The following is a 21999-nucleotide window of genomic DNA, read 5'->3' as shown; positions in this document are numbered from 1 at the left end:
TAAAATGTCATTTTAAAACAAAGACAGTGTAAACAGGGCCTGAGTGTGTACTTTTCGCGAGCGGATTTGCAACAGGGGCGGGGGAGGATCACGATGCCGGTGTTGTCTATTGGACGAATGTACGTAATACGTACATAGCAGAGCTTGCAAAACTGTGTTTTTTTTTGTCGACAACACGAACGTTGTCAACATAACTCACTGGAAATCCAAAATGCTTACACACCGGCGACTTCATTGAAAGAGGAGAGGGTTTAAGTTCTGTCGACGGGTCTCCTGCGTCTGCAGTTTAACAAGCACTTCAACAAGCCTGTTTTTTTCCCGCTTGGCAAGCCAAGCTGACGTGACATGGGGGCGTGGCAGCATCGACGATTCTATTTTTTGATTCGATAATCGAAATTGAGCATAAATTTCGATCGATTTCGATTAAAAATCTAAATCGTGACACCCCTAATATATATATATATACACACACACACACACACACACACACACACACACACACACACACACACACACACACACACACACAAGGCGTTCTGGTCTAAAAAGGAAAGCGTTCTGAGGCGCACTGCTGGCGCGTTGCTATCTAAAGAAACTATAATAGATTTTTCAATAGACCAAAACAAACCCGGTCTAAAGTCCAGCGCAGTTGCGCCTCGCTTACGCACTGCTTAATAGCCTACACACAAGATGTAGAGCAATACGCAAATATCTTCACATATGAAAAAGAATTTAAATATTAAGAATAGATATAGGATATAAATATAAAGGATTAAAATATTACAAAACATATTATTTTCTAGCCTATATAAATATGAAAAACCACTGCTTTTGCCTTCTTCATCTCGGGAGGCTTTTTCATTTCTTTCATAACAATTTGCTTTTGTATAATGTTATTATTATTAGCAGTATTATTTAATATATCCCAATTTATATTTGTTTTATTAAAAACAAGCTTAGATTTGCCCACCTGTCAGGTTTTAGACCATATAGGGCACAGCATGTGTTTTAGAATATAACTCAGGTTTTTGAGCACACTTCGTTATTATTGTTGATTTATTCGTTTGCTGGAAATTAGAACTGAATTTAGAAATAGTTTTAAAACAAGTCTTTGCGCTTAACAAACAAAATTAATAATTCATAGGCTAATTGATGTCTGTGCATAAAGGTTTCCCTATCCACGAGAGCAAAAGTGAAAGTAGATCATTTATCTTTCATTCTCGCGCGGTAGATGCTCTGATTAACTGTTTTCTTGCTACTGAAATGCTCTGTTTTTCCACTTACACTTACTTTACATCATGTAAATAGCAAATGCACTTATGGCGCGACGCAACTGGCTGTTAAAGGGAATGGGGGACGAGAATCTGATTGGTTTATTCTCAAAACACACCTATAACTCATTAGGAAAATAAACTCAACCCTTTTAGACCATGCGCCACGGCACAAAGCGGATTTTTCCGTCCTTATATTAGCAAAAATGCATTCTGACACGGCCTGAGAGTGTTTGCGCCCTGCACTTTACGCTTTGCCCATGGACCTTCAAAAAAAAAAACCCCAAGAATCCGATACTTGTTATGTAATTAAAATTTCGATTCCTCTTGTCCAATTTCAGCATGCACATTTTTTCAGGAACTTCGCCGCTGAAGAGCACCTGTCGCCTATACCCAGTCACGTGGGTATAGGCGAAAATGAAGCTTTGGACGTCACTGATCACATGATGGTGGCAAAACTAATCAAGCTCTGTTACACTACTTCACTGCGAGATGTATCGTTGCTTTGATACATGCTTCGAACCCTCGGCGCACAACGTCACATCACTATTTGCTGTGTGTTTGATCCTTTGCCTTGTTTATTTGTTTTATTCTGTTCACTGCCTTTTTTTTTGACTAGGACTCTGGATTGCCCTCATACATATGTTTGCCCCTGTATTGCCTGACCATTCTAATAAAACCCTGCATTTTGGATCCTCACCCCTGTTGTCAGTGTCACATCTCGAGTTACAGAATTCCTCGAAAAACACTTGCAATTTAGATGCAGTCACCTCATGCTTGTGATGCGGTACAATCCGTGATCTCCACATATTAATATAACGGCTTGGTCTTTAGACTGTAAAATCGCGACGTAAAATCAATATTTAATTATTGATCGTGGGTCACAAATATTGCTATCGTGATAATCATACAATAATCATGCAGCCCTAACTCTGAGCACTATCAGTTCCTTTGTATTTAATGAGCACTTCTTGTGTGTATTGCCTCTTCTTGCTGAATCACTGAATGCCTCCTCAATTGTAAGTCGCTTTGGACAAAAGTTTCAGCTAAATGACTGAATCTAAATGTATGTGCATGTGTGTGATGTACCTTCATCGATGTCGGGTGGCAGTCCTCCAACAAACACCTTCCTGGAGTATCTCTCCATCCTCTCTCCGTTCTGACAGCGGCTCGGAGAACTGAGACCCGGAGTCAGAGACTGATCCCCTTGACCATCATCCAGGAAAACATCCTCAAAGGGAAACAATGAAGAACGACCTGCACCCCAGGAACAACAGCAGAAAAAGAGGAGAGGAGGAGAATCACAGGAGAGCAGAACACAGACAGAGAATTAGTGATGATTAGTGAAAAAGCTTTACAACTTATTATATAACATAACAAATTTCATTAATATTATTATAAATTAATATATACTGCTGTTAAAAAAATCAGGATAAACAATATTTTATGTAGACAGGATGCATTAAATTGCTCGAAAGTGAAAACATTTATAATTTTTGTATTTATATGCTGTTGTTACTAATTTCTCTTATTTAAAAAAATGTAATTTAAAATGTATCAGTTTTCGCTAAAATATTTAGCAGGACAACTTTTTTCAGCATTGATAATAATAATAAGAAATATTAATAGAGTAATGGTGCTAAAAATTATGGTTTTTATTCTAAAAACAAATGACTGTCAAATATACAGAAATAAAAAACTGTTTAAATTTTAATATTATTTTACAATATTCCGATGTTTTTACTATAACATTTAATAAAAAATAATGCAGCCTTGATGAACATGAGAGACTATTAAAAACATAAGAAAAATCTTACCAAACCCAAACGTTTTAACAGTAGTATACAGATGTTATAATATTATATTTTCATGACATGGATCGCAATAAAGTCTGGTTAAAAAGGTTAATTTATTAGATTAGACTTCATTATGGCAGCAATAAGATGCAATAAAGATTTCAAAAAATCATACATTTGACCACCCAAAAATACTTCAAGTGTTAACTGAAGACATGTTAAAAACTCAGATGTGATCAACATGATCAAGTAGGCATTACTATCCACTGATTCATAAAATAAAATATGCTCAAAGGCATATTTTCATATTGCAATGCAAAGTGCTGTGACCAGAAAAAAGACTCTAAACTCAAAACAGATGTGTATGAAATTTTTTTTCGTTTTATCTCACAGTTCTGACTTTTTGCAACTCACAATTGAATTGTATCAATATAATATTATACAGTTCTACAGTTAAATTCTTACAATTTTGAGTTTTTATCTGAAACTCCTGACTCTATTTTCTACAATGCCAAGTTTTGATCTTGTAACTCCGACTTTATTTCTCGCAATTCTGATTTAATTTCTTGCAATTCCAACTTCTTGCAATTCCCTCTGTCTTTTCACAATTTCGACTTTCTGCAATTACAACTTCTCGCAATTCCATTTTATATTTCGCAATTCCAACTTATGTCTCGCAATTCTAACTTCCCCCAATTTCTACTTACTTCTCGCAATTCCGACTACTTGCAATTCTAAATTCTCACATTTCCGACTTCTTGCAATTCCGACATCTCGCAATTCTAAATTCTCGCAATTCCGAATTCTCGCAATTCCGACTTTCTTCTCCCAATTTCATCTTACTTTTCCCAATTTCAACTTTGTTTCTTGAAATTCCAACTTACTTCTTGCAATTCTTTCTTACTTCTCGCAATTCCAACTTACTTCTTCCAATTCGCCTTCTTTCTCACAATTGCAATTCTGAGTATACATCTCACAATTCTCTCTATTTCTCACAATTCTGACTTCATTTTTTGCAATTCTGGCTTCATTTCTCACATTTGTAATTCTGAGTATATATATATATCTCACAATTCTGACCTTATTTTTGGCAATCCTGATTGGAATTCTGACTCAATTTCTTGCAATTCTGACTTCATTACTCACGATTGTAATTTTGAATATGCATCTCACAACTTCTTGGAATTCTGGCTTTATTTCTTGCAACTTCAGCTTTATTTATCACAATTTTGGCTTTATTTCTAGCAATTCTGACTTTATCTCTCGAAATTGCAGTTCATCTCATGACTTTAAGTTCTCACAATCTGAATTTTTTTTTCAGACTTTGACTTTTCTGTAAATCACATCTCTACAACTTTTTTATCAAGAGAAAAAGTCAAAGTTTCAAAAAATAAACTTGCAATTCTGAGAAGAAAAGTCTGAATTGTGAGAATTAAGCAATAAAATGTTGCAATTCCCTTTTTATCTATTCTATAGTGTAAATAAAATGGTCCCTTTTTAAATCTAAATTTCAGTTAATGACAGAGCGTTGTTTCTAGTTTTTGAAAGCGTATTTTAACATGCAAAGTTATTAAATTCAGCGTCATAATGCAATCTTAATTAATACGATTTTAATAAAACACTTAACTCACATTTAAGATTATAAATCATTGTTTTAGACAAATAGCAAATGAGTAAAAATAAAAACAAAAATATCCATAAAATAAATCCATCTACTTTCATTCAGCTTCATGATCATAGTTGTCAGACATACAATGGTTGCTGAATGCTAAAAAAAAAAGTGTTGAAAAATGTTATGAGAAAAATATTTACTTAAACTAAACTAAAATAAAACAAATATTAGATGTAAATCCCACAGAACAAGATGATAAAATTAGTCCAACTCCTAAAATAAAAAATGCAGCAAAGCCTGATTCATTCCAAATAAACACTATCTGTCAACTTATTAAAAACTGTTAAACATTTTTGTTAGAAAAATCAATGGCTTATTGGACCCCTCTATTGATATGCCACAACACAAAACGAATAATTAGCAAAAATCAAAATTAACATGAATTAATGGCATCACTGCAACAAAAGAAAGCAAATGTTATTATGACCCCTTCATTATAAACAACCAACAATTCAGCCCGAGCATAAGCACTATCATTTCTGCCAGCACAAACATAAAGGCGACAGGTTACCTCTTCTGCGACCAAAACTCCTGGCTGCTCAAAAGTAAAGAGAGAGAGAGAGAGAGAGAGAGAGAGAGAGAGAGAGAGAGAGAGAGAGAGAGAGAGAGAGAGAGAGAGAGAGAGAGAAAGAGATAAGAGAAAGACAGAAGAGTGAGAGAGAGACAGAAGAGAGAGAGAGATGGACATGTTTTTTTTTTTCAAACGTGGTTTCACCTGTCATTGCATTATAAAATACTTCATAACGCAACACTAGCATGCACTGCATTTTGAGCATGGACGACATTTTTATAGTCGTTTTTATGGATTGCTTTCTCTTTCATGTGAAGAGAATCTTCCAGATCAAGACAAAGTTAGCTAAACTGTTGACATGTTTACACAGCGGGCAACTCTGACATTCAGAATTTTCCCCTGGATGTTGGTAACAACCAAAGAAAGCCATATATACATAGAAAACAAAACAAATTAGTTTACCAATTAAGTTATGTGTAATAAAATTAAATGATGTAGGTACACACATATATACACACACACATATACACACACACACACACACACACACACACACACACACACACACACACACACACACACACACACACACACACACACACACACACACACATACACATATATATATATATACACTAGTATATTAATTGATTATATAAATTATTATATTAATAATATTTATTTTTTCATGTATTAAATAATGTTAAATAATATATTAGATTTATATTATACATTTAATAAATTTTATATTATTGAATTATTATATTAGTTCTTATATTAATATAATAATCATATTAATATTACTATGTTATTATTATTATTATTATTATATATTATTAAATGTGAATGAATTTTCTATTACTATATTAAATTTTATTGCTAATGCCAACCAATAAGGCTATTTTCATAGCAAAAAACTGGGTTGAAAGCAGCAAAATCCTGAGTAAAATTTACTCGGTTTAGGTAGTATTTGGCCCCTTTCTAAATTGAGTTAAAGTTACTCAAGTGAATGAGGCAATGAAAGGATTAATTAGTTGATGATTGAGCACTGGTGATAAACACCTGCTGTTAATAAGCAGAAACACAGAAAAGAAACCCAAAACTACAACTGACTTCAGTCACAGCCTTAGATGAAATCAGCTGAAATATAATACACAATGTCCCAATCTCAGCAGAGGATCAGCTCGATCAATAAGCAACTCCACAGACAGCAGCTTTACTTATTACTTTATCTGGTTGCCCTTATTTAAAGAGGGACCAAATACTCTCTGAACTGAGTAAATTTCAGGATTTTGCTGTGAAGTAAGAAAAGTTATACAATAAAAAAACCCCAAACAAATAGATGTTTTAAACAACATTTTCTGAGTGAGAATAAATTAAAAACTTCCTTATATTAAACACTCTAATAATACACATTTAATAAAGAGGGAGCATCTCATCTTTAACATTAACAGAACTAATTTAATCTTCGCACTTCACCATTTACCTTTCTTAAAAACAGAAAGCATGACATTTTCACAGTAGGATGAATGTGCGGTTTTCATTCTGCCATGTTTCACTTTTTGACTTTTCATTAAAACGGTCTGCGCACACAGAAACAGGAGATGTCAGGAGGTCTTTTACTCTTGGCAACACTGAAAGCGGAGAGGATTGAGTCTCCAGCGCCTGCTGTTTGAGAAGTGACTGTATAGGTCAGCAGGAGAAAGAAGAGTGTCAGTGATGCAGCAGTTTCTCTTTCTGTCGGAGAATAACCGCTGTCACATTTAGCAAGAGCGCAGGAGTGAGAAACAGTACGTGGAAACCCCTCGGGCTGATTCTTAATACAAGTCAAAGCGTATCACACACAACCTCCACACACTGCAATACTGAGTAAAATACATGGAGTCATGGAGTCTGACAAACTTTGTGATGGTCAGGAAGACTCTCCATTTTCAATTTTGCCTCATCGAGAAAAGAAAAAGATATCATTTTTATTTGTTTTTAATTACACTTTATTCTCAACTGTTTAAAATTATATGCCGAAAGGTCATGACAACAAATGATTTTACTGCTTTTATTTATTTTAAGTTAGTTAACCAGGTTTTAATATCAAACTATTTTACACTGTAAAACTCAAGTCAACTTTATCAAATGAAATGATTGTAGTTAACTCAATTTACTGAAAGTTAATTCTACTCATTTGAAAAGAGTTTTGAACTCAGTGTTGAAGGTAAAGGGTTCATTAAATACCACATTACTTCAACTTAAATGGAGCAAGTTCACAGTACTCATATACATTAGTTTTTGAACTCAAATAGTTTGTAGCAATCAGTTTGAGTTGCCTTAACTTATTGGGTTTCACAGTACACAGCTGGTTTGAGTTCTCTTCATTTATCAGGTTTTACTGTGCTCAAATTGCTTCAATTACTCAAATGGAGTAAGTTCACAGCACTCATTAGGATTAGTTTTTCAACTTAAATGGTTTGTTGCAATCGTTTTCCTTACTATTTTAACTTATTGGGTTTTACAGAACTCACTTAATTCAACAAAAAATTACAAACAGAACATTTTTTTACAGTGTTACACACTAAAAATCACAACAAAACCAAAATGAAACAGTTAAACAATAAAATAAACAAAACAAATAAATTGAATATTTTGTATTTTCTTATAGGTGTGGACAGAAATTACACACCTCTCTCCACTGGTTGGTCAAGGAAACATAAAACTGCAATTCTAACCTGTTTGTTTGTTTGTTTGTTTGTTTGTTTGTTTAATTAATTAATTAATTAATTCATTCATTCTTTCATTCATTTGATTGTTTTTTTCATTGTGAACACCAACACAAATTAAACATTCATCTGAAGGTACTGGAAATTCTAACTTTCTTCAAATGAAAGGTTTACAAATATCGGAGCAACAGTAACATTAATTATAATAATTATTTTTATGCAAGCCTTAATTCAAATTTTAAGCATGGCTCAATGGAAAGGGTTTTTATAGCTGGTCCAGTCAGGACAATGATTCAGATTTTCACTTGTCCTGCCATAATTTACCTTGACTCAGCTGAAAAACAATAAATAAAATATGTAAAATATCAAGTGTAAAATATAAACATTTAGTTGTTTATGTTGCTTTGATCCATGTAAATGTTGAATAATTTGTGCCATGTAGCATTTAAATACTTTTTATGATCCTTAATTGCAGTTTTGGTATTAAAGAATAAACTAGTAGCATAACGTACATAAATGTAAAAACATTTTCTTTTGTTTATTGACTGCTATCGTTTGCAAGTCTGGACCACGAAACCAGTTATAAGGATAAAAAAAAGAGATTCAAACTAAACTAAATACATATTAGGCATCTGATGTTTAAGAAAAATCGAAATGCTTAGAAAATTGCCTTTAAAGTTGTCTAAAATAAGTTCTTAGCAATGCATATGACCAAGAATTAAGTTTTGATATATTTGTGAAGGGAAATTTACTAAACGTCTTCATGGTGCAAGACTGATGATTTTTTAAATTAAATAATTTTGACCTTTACTATGCATTTTTGGCTATTGCCACAGATACATAAAATGTCTTCCTCAACTGTTTGCTTTCACTTTAGGTTGAGTTTTAAAGACAGATATTCAGTTGTTATTTGACATCGATACTACAGAAAAGCCATTCTGTATCATTTTAAATATTTCAGTATTATTATATTGAAATATTGATACTTTTAACAACACTACACTTGGCATGAAAAAAAACATTATCTTGTGTCAATTGGAGTCCTTTCTTAAGTGTTGGACTACATGACCTTGCACTAGATGGACATCTTTAGCCATTACAACACGTCTCACTGTTATTTCAGCACCTCAAACCACTTTTTAAAGACATCATGTCGAGCTAAAAATAGTTGCGCTTTTGACATGCAGGGCAGCATATCAATGTCAGTTTTAAAACCAGAGCAGTCAGCTAAATCTGTGTGGCAAGATAAACATATTTACATATGAGCAAGAGTGAAGAAACTGAAATAAAAAATAAAAGAAGAACATGTTTGATTCATTGTTTGCTTTAAATAAACATAAGCAAGTTGTCATTGTCATAAATTTTGACATAAATTTTTAGAGGCAATGTAAATATATTTGTATTATATAAATTATGCTGTATATTCATTTTAATAGATTCATTTTATAATAATTACAATAAAATCAACCCAGGCTCATTATTGATTTGTACCCCTGTATACAATTCTGGAGATTGTGAAATACATAACAGGAGGTACTTTTTTTGCAGGAGGTACTTTTTTTTGTTTATGTTTTCGTGAGTCCACCAGAGGCCGCTGTGTATGCTTTTTCAGATCTTAGATTTCTCTTGTGAGTGCCGTTCGTGCGAGCTGTTATCGCATAAATGCACCAGAGGCCGCTGACTGACCCCACCCACCCTTTTCCCTAAACCCAACCAATAGTGTTTTCAAAAGCACCGATTGACCTGATCACAGATTTCCCAAAACCCAACCGATAGTGTTTTCAAAAGCACAGACTGACCCGGTTTCCCCCTTCAATAAACACAATAGAGAGTGTTTTCAAAAGCACCTATTGACCCGATCACACACTTCTCTAAACCCAACCGATAGTGTATTCAAAAGCACAGATTAACCCGATCACCCCTTTACCTAAACACACATGATAGTGTTTTCAAAAGAATCAATTGACCCGATCACCGCTTTCCCTAAACACAACGGATAGCGTTTTCAAAAGCACCGATTGACCCGATCTCCCTCTTCCCTAAACACAACGGATAGTGTTTTTAAAAGCACCTATTGACCCGATCACACACTTCCCTACACCCAACCGATAGTGTTTTCAAAAGCACCGACTGACTCGATACCCACCTTCCCTAAAAACAACCGTTAGTGCTTTCAAAAGCACAGATTGACCTACGCCCACCACTTTCGCTAAACCAAACCGATAGTGTTTCCAAAAAACACAGATGGACCCAATCTCCACCTTCCCTAAACCCAACCGATTGTGTTTTCAAAAGCACAGATTGACCCTATCACCCCTTTGCATGAACACAACCAATAGTGTTTTCAAAAGCAACGATTGACCTGATCACCGATTTCCCTAAACCCAACCGATAGTGTTTTCAAAAGCAACGATTGACCCGATCTCCACCTTCCCTAAACACAATCAAGAGTGTTTTCAAAAGCACCGATTGACCCAAACCCCCCTTTTCCTAAACACAACCGATAGTGTTTTTAAAAGCACCGATTGACCTGATCACCCTTTTCCCTAAACACAATCGAGAGTTTTTAAAAGCACCGATTGACCCGTGCCCACCGCCTTTCCTAAAACCAACCATCAGTGTTTTCAAAAGCACCAATTTAAACGATCTCCCCCTTTCCCTAAACACAACCGAGAGTGTTTTCAAAAGTAATCTAAAAAAAAGAAAAGCCCCCGCAGCCACCTGATTTCTACCACATTTTCAGATTTTACTTTATTCTTACTCTGTTATTTACTTGTTTATTTTTATTTTTTGTCATTTGTTTTATCTGCTTTTTTGTAACCGTTCTTCACCAGACTTGGACCCTGTCATCTCCCCTCTGCGTCTCAAGTCCGCTGACATATGCGGCGAGCCACTGAGCAAACTGGTGACAGCGGAAAAGCTGTCTTCATGGAGGTAATCGGTCAGCTGGTAGCGCAAAAAGAAACTAAAGCCGTCGGCGGCATCATACAGTACCTCCACTGTAGAGTTCATTTTAAAAGACGAAATGCAGCCATACGTAGCTCTGGCTACATAATTCGCTCTCTCCAGAAATGTATATGGGGGTACGTACATTTTCACAATGAGCCTGTGTTGAATAAAATGTTAAATTAGATTATTTATGAACTATTTAAATAATTATACAGTTAAATAAACTTGCCACTGTTTAATATTTTATGCCAAAAAAATCTAAATGATAATCTTTTGTTTAAATTTAGATTAAATGTTATAAATAGTTTACAGAACACAAAAAATGTCTTACTGAAACACATACCTATGAATTGTAAATCCAGATTAAATGGGAATATTCAAATGGTTTCATAATGTTTAATACTAATTAGTACATGTACTCAAAATTATTAGTCCTCTAGTGAAAATTGTTTAACATTTTTTCCAACACATGTCGAAACATTACAGTTTTAATAAGTAATTTCTAATAACTAAATTCTTGCATCTTTGCCATGATGACAGTACATAATATTTTACTAGGTGTACTGCAGGATACTAGTATTCAGCTTAAAGTGACATTTAAATGCTTAACTAGGTTAATTAGGCAAGTCATTAGACAAAAGTGATTTGTTCAACAAAAGTGGTAGCCAATTAGAAAAAAAAAACTTAAGTGGGCTAATATATTGACTTTAAAACCCGTTTTAAAAATACCAAACAGCTTTTATTTAAGCCAAATTATAAAATAAATAAGAAAACAAATATTATATTAAATACTGTTTCCTTGCTCTGTTAAAAAGCATCTGGGAAATATATGAAAACGTATAAAGAACTGTACATATTACTATAATTAGTTTGGTCTAATTGGTCATTTGGTCACAGTCCGGTTACCAAAAAAATATTGGTAAACTCTAAAATAATGGTCCATTAGTTAATGTCAGTTAATATATTAACTAACATGAAACAATTAATAATACATGTATAACTGTATCTTCATTACCATTAGTGAATATTATTTAAGATAAATACCATTAGTTCATGTTACCTCTGGAAGCAGAACTTTGGATTTTAATGATGTATTAGTTAATGCTGAACTATGATTAATAAATGCCATAAAATATTTTTTATTCATTAATACTCCTTCAGCTTTATCTTTATTTCAGGGGCCACCACAGCGGAATGAACCGCCAACTATTCCAGCATATGTTTTACTAAGCAGATGCACTTCCAGCTGCAACCCAGTACTGGGAAACACTCAAACACCCTCATTCACACACACATACACTACAGCCAGTTTAAGTTTATTCAGTTCACCTATAGCGCATGTCTTCGGACTTGTGGGGGTAACTGGAGCATCCGGAGGAAACCCACGCCAACGTGGAAAGAACATGCAAACTCCACACAGAACTGCCAACTGACCAAGACAGGACTCGAAGCAGCAACCTTCTTGCTGTGAGGCGACAGTGCTAACCACTCAGCCACTGTGCCGCGCAGATTATTCATAATGTTAGTAAACACATTAACTAATCGACCATTATTCTGAGGTTTTACCAAATTATTTTCTACTCTGCATCAAAAAATAAAAATAAAACTTACAGTATGTCAACTTTAAAATTTTATACACCTTCAGACCAATCTCCAGCCGGTGCAAACTATGGAAACTATTCTCCCAGTGATAATGTCTAAATGAGAGGTTTTTAAGGCTCCTTCCTGTCCTGCAGCATCCATTAAACACACCAATGACACACCAGACCTCAAATGTCCCACTTTGAGCTGTTTAACAGTACCTAAGCACATACACAACAAGCACCTACTGCAAGCATTAGGCTAATTAGCTCAATTAGCACAAGTCATCATGGTGACCTGGTAAAAAAATGCTCAAGGTGTTTCCGCTCTTTCATGTGTGTAGCCCTGGCCGTGCGCCACTTGCTGAGGTGGGACGTGTGTGTGTGTGTGTATAAGCTTTCAGAGATGCTAATCATAGCCGGAGAGACGCTCATGTGTGCGGTTTTGGTGGCACCAAACATGAGGAAACTGAGGGTCAGCACATTGCACTGGAGGCCTGCTGGACACTGATGGAAGAGCCAAACAGGTTTAGCAATTGGTTGATGATGACTCAATGGGATATACGGTATATTAGGGCAAAGTTTATGACAAAGTAATTTAATTGCCTAATTTTATTTTAATTGCTCTGTTTAACTTTTTGAATCTGTATTTCGAAACAGGCTGATCACATTATTGGACAAATATTATACTATTTATACATACATTCATTCATATGTGTTGGTCTTCCGATCTTAAATGGAAGTAATGTGCAAAAAAAAAAAAAAAAAGGGTGTGGGGGGTGGGTGTGGGCACAAAGAGAAAAGCATATACTACTGATCAAAAGATTAGGATAATTAAAAGTAAAAAATTAATAATTATTATTATTATTACCATGAGTATTATTATTATTATTATTATTATTATTATTATTATTTATATATTTTAATTATAATAATAATAAATAAATAAATAAATACATACATAAATCTAAAATAATAATAATAATAATAGTAATAATAATAATAACAACAATATTTTATTATCATCATCAATATAAATAGTAATATATTATTATTATTATTATTATTATTATTATTATTATTATTATTATTATTATTATTATTATTGATATTATTAACATTACTATTATTATATTACAATGTATACATTTACATAACTATAATTTAAATATTAATTATATATTTATAGTTATAAAATAATAATAAATAAATAAATAAATGAATGAATATATAAATTTTAAATACTGAAAAAAATACAAAATAAATAAATACATTCATAAATAATAATAATAATAATAATAATAATAATAATAATAATAATAATAATAATAATAATAATAACTATATATAAATAAATAAATTATAAAAATATAATAATAATATTATTATTGTTTTTTATTATGAATAATAGTAATAATAATTATTATTAATATTATTATTATATTGTAATTTATATATTTGTAATAATAATAATAATAATAACAATAATAATAATAATAATAATAATAGTGATAATAATAAATACATACATAAATATTAAACAACAACAACAATAATAATAATAACAACAATATATTATTATTATCATCAATATAAATAATAATATAATAATATTATTATTATTACTGTTATTATATAACAATGTATATATTTAGATAACTATAATTTAAATATGAATTATAATTTATAAATGTATAATTATAAAATAGTAATAAACAAATAAAAATAAAAAATGATAAAATAATAATAATAATAATAACAATAACAATAATAATTAAAAATAAATACATACATAAATAATAATAATAATAATAATAATAATAATAATAATATATAAATATATAAATTTTAATTACATAAAATAACAATAATAATAATAATAATTATTATTTTTTTATTGTTAATAGTAGTAATAACCATTAATAATAATATCAATAGTAATAATAATAATTATTATTATTATTAAATAATTATAATTTATATTAATTATATCTTATATATTTATAATTATAAAAAATAAAAAAATAAATATTAAATGATGATGATAATGATGATGATGATAATAATAAATAACAATAATCAATTAGCAAAAGTGTATCAACATGATTTAATGGCTACAAAGGATTTCTAAATACTGTTCTTTTAAAACTTTTTTATATTCATCATAAAAACCAAAAATAATTTTCAACATTGATAATTAAAAGAAATGTTTGCAAAAACCATATTATAATGATTTCTTATGGAACTGAAACTGGAGTAATAATGTTGAAATTTGTAAATAAATGAAAATGAAAATGAAAATGAAATTTGTAAAATTTGTTCATTTAAAAATCATAAATATTTTACGTTTTAAGGACATGCTTCATTCAAAAACAGTGTTGTTCACTGAACTGATTTGACTCTGATTGAAATAAAGGGAATAACCAATGATCAGCTACCATAAAAAATGAACACAGCATTAATATCACAGTTAAAGAGAGATACTCACTGTTCAGTGGTAATATATGTTCAGCTACTGGATGGTGAAAGTTGAGACCCATGCGACCTACAAGGAGATAATAAGACACCATTGAAACATATGATTTAATGCAAAACAAATTTAAAACAAGAATAGTTATGGCCAATTCTCCAAAAAAAAAAAGAAAAAAAAAGAAAAGATTAATAATAAATAAATAAGATCCAATTTACTTTTTAATGCATATTAGGCTGAAAGTTGTTTTTTGAAATGCTGATGCCTTTGAAGATAACAGACCTGAACTAAAATCAACCACATTCCAACTACTGTAGACTTGCATTGGCAATATGTGTTGAAAGTGTCTTAGGCATGTCTACAGTTGATCTCAAACACATACACATCTACGAGTGTGTGTATATATTTTTAGGACAAAATTATTAGCCCCTTTAAGCTATATTTTTTCGACAGTCTACAGAACAAACCATCATTATAAAATAACTTGTCTAATTACCCTAACCAGCCTAGTTAACCTAATTAACCTAGTTAAGCCTTTAATTTTCATTTTAAGCTGTATAGAAGTGTCTTGAAAAATATCAAATCAAATATTATTTACTGTCATCATGGCAAAGATAAAATAAATCCGTTATTAGAAATGAGATATTAAAACTATTATGTTTAGAAATGTGTTGAAAAAATATCCTCTCTCTGTTTAACAGAAATTAGGGGGAAAAAATTAAGAGGGAGGCTAATAATTCAGGGGGCTAATAATTCTGACTTCAACTGTGTGTGTGTGTGTGTGTGTGTGTGTGTGTGTGTGTGTGTGTATATATATAATATATAATATATTATTTTATAACACATCAATAGTTATGTAGTGGCACAGAGTTAGACTTCTTTCTTGACTGTTTCGCACAGAAACAGCAATGCGTGCCGCATGACATGACTTTGATGCAGAGATGCTATTGGTTAAATTATGGCAAAGTAGACCACGGACAAAGCTAGAAGCGGAAGGCGCGAGTACATCTGCGGTCTGGAGGTTTTATAAAGTTGATGACGACAACATTGCCATAGCAAACTGTGAGATATGTAAACTTGGAATAGTCTGCTGGGTATTTTAAGTAAAGGTGCTGTTTGTTTTTACATTAATTTTTTTTGTTATACATTTACTGTTGCACTAAAGTCCAGATGTGAAGAGTTGATGATATTTATTACTTGATTGTTCAAGCTACCTCACAGAAGTGCTCTGTTTGTTAGAGTTGTTGAATGTTAAAATAAGGAAATTCAAATTAAAAATAAGGAACATCCTGGATCTTTTTCTTCGCTCTTCTTTATCCTGTTTTTATGTATTTTAGAAGTATTGGATTGTGTTTCGGCATCGGTAGATACTTAAAATCAAATGACTCGGACTCGAAGGCAAAAAACCTTAGGACATCCCTAAAAATTATTATTATTTCTTTAATGACGTCCGATTGACGGCTTGGACAGAATATCCTTAACAGCCTGTTTACTGTGAATTAGTCAGAGATGCAAGAAAGACACTGAAGTAAAACCTGTCCTCTATTCAATGCTGAAGTAAAAATAGTTCCACTTCCCTACTGATGTAAATCATGCTTAAGTTGAACTTTACTTATAAACGACTGCAAGTCCACCAATACAACTCAAAACATCTATTTATGAATCTTTTTTCTAAAAGAGGACAGCCCCGAATGTCCCTAAAGTATTTAGTCACTTTAAGTGAGTCATAATTGCATCCCCAAAGTACAAATAAACACACACACAGCATCTGTAGCTACACAAGGTGTTCATTTGCATGGCTGTAAAACAGCTGTTGATTTACTTTCAGAATCAGATCTCTAATGTGCCAGCATGAGCAGTTTTGCTTGCAAATGACAGCAACAATACTCCTGAGGGATTCCAGGGAACGCTGTTAGCAAGCCTCAACCGGCTCTTACGCAAATTCTGAACCGTCGCAAGTCACATTTGCAAACCTTTTCCCTACAGCACATCAAGGATCTCAGCGAGGCTTTGCCCTTCGATGGATCAACAAACTGTAGTGATGGTGAAATTTGGGCAACGTGCAGGAGTTTCAACAGGTATTTGGCCCTGTGAGGTTGCAAGATGTACAGGGCAAATGTTTCCCAGCTTGCATGTGTTGTTTTGGCGAGTGCTATATATAGCGTCTCTGGTGAGAACCAGCAGCTGTGCTGAGGCCGCATCTTTCGCATATTGAGTGAGAAAATAATCTCAAATGCAAATCAAAGCAGCTCAACCATCAACAGTAGCCAAAGGAGTTAATATTACTAATAAACAGGTATGAAGTTGACCTCTAAATGAATGGCACATCACAATTTCAATATAAACCATCAACACTTTAAGAGCCCTATGATTCATTTATTTAACAGTACGACAACAACAATAACACTACGCTTCAGATTCATAGTGATTTCAGTTAAATGTCACTGCCGAGTCATCTTGAACAAACAGTACAAACACACAACAAATAAACAGTCGTTACTATTCAGTAGGTTTTTTTCTCGTTTACACACAATATAAAGATCCTAACACTACACAGGAAGATGTTATTAACCAAGGTGACTTATAGGTAGGCCCACACGGAATCTGCGCGCACAGAATTCCGCAGATTTTTAGCCCATTATTAATTCTGTTTTTTTTTTATTGAGTAAATGTGTGTAACTCTGAATTTATTCAGTTTTTATTCAGTAATTTATTACTTTTTATTTAATATATTAAGGTTTTAGTTATGATACTCCCAAAATAATTCCTCAGAAATTCGCAGATTTTTACCAAATTTCTCCGCAGAAACAGCCAAAAACATTCGCAGATTCTGTCTGGCCCTGCTTATGGGGCACCTAGGTTACCCCTTTTTCAGATTTAATATAAGTCTTTTGTGTCTCCAGAATGTGTCTGTAAAGTTTCAGCTCAAAACACCCATCAGATTTTTCATTTTACGTTTTATAAGTTTCTATTTTATACCTTTCAGCATCAGGTAGCGGTTTTGTTGTACTGTGCCTTTAAGGCTAGTCCTCCTCACCCACCATTTCTACATGCCTTAATCTCCTCCCTCGGCTGATTCAGACAACAGTCAGACTTAAACGAAGCAGATCTCACGTAGCGTTTGTGAGAAAGACTGCAGTAAGAACTTTACCAATGAGTATTTAATGCATTTATTGTGGAGTTGCATCAATGAGACACACAATGTCATCACAAAGTTCTCGCATACACGCACACAGTGCGGACACACACACAGACAGCACGCGCGTTTAGCTTTGCACTCTTTTTACACGCATATGTGACAGGATACAGGTTAATCTCCACTGCTGTATGGATATCTGTTATGCTACAAAATAAATCTGATTTAACGTCCACAAACCGGGATTGAAGTGTCTTCCTTCATAATTGTTCTGGCTGTGCTGTTGAAGTAAAGCTGAAGTAAATAGCGGTAATTCATTACACACATGCGCTGTTTTAAAACATTTCAAACTTTAAAACTCAATCATGATCACATTTGATGATGGTTGATGGTCCTAGCAAACTGAACAGACCTTTATTCCCAGTTGCTTTGCGCTCGTCCTGTGTTGTTGATATGGTTATATGGATTACTACGGAGACAAGATGATACGCAGCTGTCAATCAATATTGGTGAGCAGGTAAACCGCTCTCCTACGTCAAGTTGCGGTCAGTCTGAAAACTGCTCCCATTGGTCCACCGTTTTTATGCTGTTAAATTGAAAAAAAGGACTGGGTGGGTTTATTTAACTCCAATATGACGATCTATACACTATATCTACACACATGTCTGTCCAAACAGCTTGAAAAGTAGATTTTTCACCATAGGTGCCCTTTAAAGAGATCACACAAAAATTAGAATTACCTCATCATTTATTTTCCCTCGTGTGGTTTTAAACTTGTATGAGTTTCTTTCTTCTGTTTAAGACAAAAGGAGATATTTTGAAGAATGATAGTTGATGGGATCCTTCAAATTTTATAATAGAAAAAATATTAAAGTGAAGGGTGAGTAAATGATGGCTTGGAGAATGTTAATTTTTGGGTAAACTATCCCTATTTAAACCTAAACTTGATTCAGTTTTTGTCTGTCCAAGCCAAAGAGCTTAGAATGACCAAGTGGCGACACTCAATAGAACGTTCCATTGCAGCAGCAGCCCCGGACTGCGCCATTTTAGAGTGAAAGCGATCGGCTGTCTATTGAATCTTAGTCCTGCTGTGATGGCAAGCAGCTGCTTTTTTTTTTTTTATTTATTTAAAAAGTGCATTAAAGCTGAAATACAACCTGAAAAAAAGACAATACAACACTTACTATCACAATCATCAGCACTTTTAATAGTTCATTTTACAGACTTCTAGTATGCTGTTGTTCTATTGGAATTTTCATTCTAAAATGGCCGCCGCGCCCTCTAGTGGCTGTTTCCCAAGATGCACTAGAGTGTTGCCTCTTGGAGATTCTATGCTCTTTGCTATGGCTGGTGGTATATCAAGTGTGCATGATATATCAATATATGTTTTTAAATAAACAATACGGCATTTTGACATTTTCCATCCTCGAGCAAAATTTCCAAAATCACATAAATTCCTACTGAAATGACTTTAATTTAATAATTTTGCACACAGTGCGGCACGGTGGCTCAGTGGTTAGCACCGTTGCTGGTTCAAGTCCCAGCATTTCTGTGTGAAATTTGCATGTTCTCCCCATGTAGACGTGGGTTTCCTGCAGGTGCTCTGGTTTACCCTACAGTCCAAATACATGCGATATAGGTGAATTAAAAAAACTAAATTGGCCGTAGCATATGATTGTGAATGAGAGAGTGTATGGATGTTTCCCAGTAATGGGAAAGGGCATCCGCTGTGTAAAACATATGCCGGAATAGTTGGCGGTAATTCCACTGTGGTGACCCCTGATAAATAAGGGACTAAGCCGAAGGAAAAAGAATGAAGGAATTTAGAACACAAAAATGTGCTAACTAGCCATAAATATGGCCACATCTATATTCAGTGTATAAATTTAGTTCACTTTATATATTTCTAGAGGAAGATAAATTTACCCAAGTTACAAAAATAGAGGTTTTCATTCATTCATTTTCTTTTCGGCTAAGTCCCTTTATTAATCCAGGTTCACCACAGCTGAATGAACCACCAACTTATACAGCACATGTTTTACGCAGTGTAAAACAACCTTCCAGCTGCAACCCATCACTGGGAAAAGACGTTTTCATAACTTGATTATTTTCAGAGAAAACAGCTACAGAAACATTCAAGTCTGTCATAATTTACTCACAATTTCTTTTGTTGAACACAAAAGATATTTTGAAGAATGTTGATAGCCATTGACTTCAATAGTATTTGTTCTCCTATTATACAAGTCAGTAGCTAAGTGTTGCCAAAATCATTAAAAATACCTTCTTTTGTATGCAGAAACTCATAAAAAGAAAAGTGTTAAAGTTATTAGTGTACATTGTTATTTCATTCATGTAGAAATGATCTAACGCTATTTTGAATTTGTGGTTAATCTTTTTGTACATTCTGCTGGAACATAAGTCCAAAAAGAAACTTCCTTCAGCATATATTTGAAAGACATTTGAACAAGAAATATTCATTTATTCAAATAATTCAAGCAGATACTGGCACACACCTACTGAAATTTAAATCAAGTATTAAACAAAGTACTCACTGCTTATAACCTTATAATAGAAGAATAATTCTGATACTACAGTGATGCATGTAAATGTTTCTGTGACTCTGAAGCTGGTTTCACTTGTTTCAGACAGCTGGAAAAGAGTCTGTATAGTGAATAAGTTCCTCTTCAGCACGTCTCTAACTGAATGCAGCTGTAGTTCTGCAGACCCAACGGTGACATAATGGACAGACTGACTCTGGTTTGAACATTACCCTTCTGTAAAATCCCCCTTAAAACATGCTTAAGATGGTAGGCGGAACGTAACCCAAAATGGTTATTATGGATGACCAGATGGACTACCAGGTGGTAATGTGTAGCGTCTCGAAGAAAGTGATGCTACACGAGAGCATTTGATTGGTCACGATTTGATGAGAAACTGAAATATGCGGTGACGTAAAAAAAAACGTAGATCCATTTAAGTGGAAGTCACAAACTACAAGCCTTACGTGTTTTTATCAGATTTATACCTTCTAACTGCAAATTGTGTCACGGCATTGGAGCACACTAGCTCATAGATATCCAATAAACTAACAATACTGATACTAACAACTAAAAAACCTGCAAACATGGTTCTTAACACAGCATCTCCAAAGCAAAGAAAACAAAACATGTACATTAATGGTTTGAATTAATAAACACTTGTTACAACATCGTTCATTTCCGATGCGTTACTCTAAGATCAAGTTCAACCGTGGGCTACTTTGTTATTTAGGAAACGCATCCCAGAAGGTGTCCATGATACTGGGAACATATGCACTGTGCAGTATTGTTGTTGAGAATTGCTGTTTTACAATTTAACATTTCAAGTTATTAACATTTTTTTAATATGTAATGATCATACTAAAATTAACACGCAATAGATATTTTTCTGATCCAATGGTAATTTGGGCTAAAAGAACTATCAGGTGGAATCATTTACACTTTAAAACACTATGAATGAATGAAAATCGATTAAGGAGAGATTTGCGATGCATTTTTAAAATCTCAAAATTGATAAAAGAATTAGTTTCTTAAACAAATTTTCACCATACACAGTAAAAACATTGATAAATAAGCAGTTTTGCGTATTTTGCAATTAATGTTTTAACTTTTCCTTGTTTATCTTTGGTTTTGAATTGGAAAATGGGACCTTGATTCGTGAACTTGACCTTGAAAAGTTTAAAAAGTGACTTTTATAAACATTTTAATAGTTTATAGTGATGTGTTGTCTGGGTTGGTGTTGTATATTATGCTATAAAAATCTTGAATTTAAATTGGCAGTTAAGTTTCTGTTATTTTACAGACTTAATTCTCTATATCATTTCAAATGACTAAAATGTTAGTAAAAGTCAATTTGTTAAACAGT

General features: G+C 33.1%; 2 protein-coding genes across 16 annotated transcripts in view; one reads left to right on the top strand and one right to left on the bottom strand.

Moving 5' to 3' along the window:
- The window catches only part of kmo (kynurenine 3-monooxygenase), a 177739-nt gene that overhangs the window by 1971 nt on the left and 153769 nt on the right, over positions 1 to 21999 (top strand). The gene's annotated exons all lie outside the window — the stretch shown is intronic.
- cpeb3 (cytoplasmic polyadenylation element binding protein 3) overlaps positions 1 to 21999 on the bottom strand; it is a 64987-nt gene that overhangs the window by 18162 nt on the left and 24826 nt on the right. For 8 of the 15 annotated variants that reach the window (XM_087277258.1, XM_087277260.1, XM_087277266.1 and 5 more), the window contains 3 exon segments: positions 14979 to 15035; positions 5251 to 5274; positions 2361 to 2528 (listed from right to left, as the gene is read on the bottom strand). In XM_087277258.1, coding sequence (XP_087133384.1) covers positions 2361 to 2528; positions 5251 to 5274; positions 14979 to 15035 — 249 coding nt within the window. 15 annotated transcript variants of the gene reach the window in all.

Source organism: Danio rerio, chromosome 13 (assembly GCF_052040795.2).
Source record: "Danio rerio strain M-AB ecotype USA chromosome 13, GRCz13ab, whole genome shotgun sequence".
NCBI classification, from domain to species: domain Eukaryota; kingdom Metazoa; phylum Chordata; class Actinopteri; order Cypriniformes; family Danionidae; genus Danio; species Danio rerio.
The sequence above is the reverse complement of the archived record's forward strand: the minus strand, read 5'-3'. Positions and strand labels throughout refer to the sequence as shown.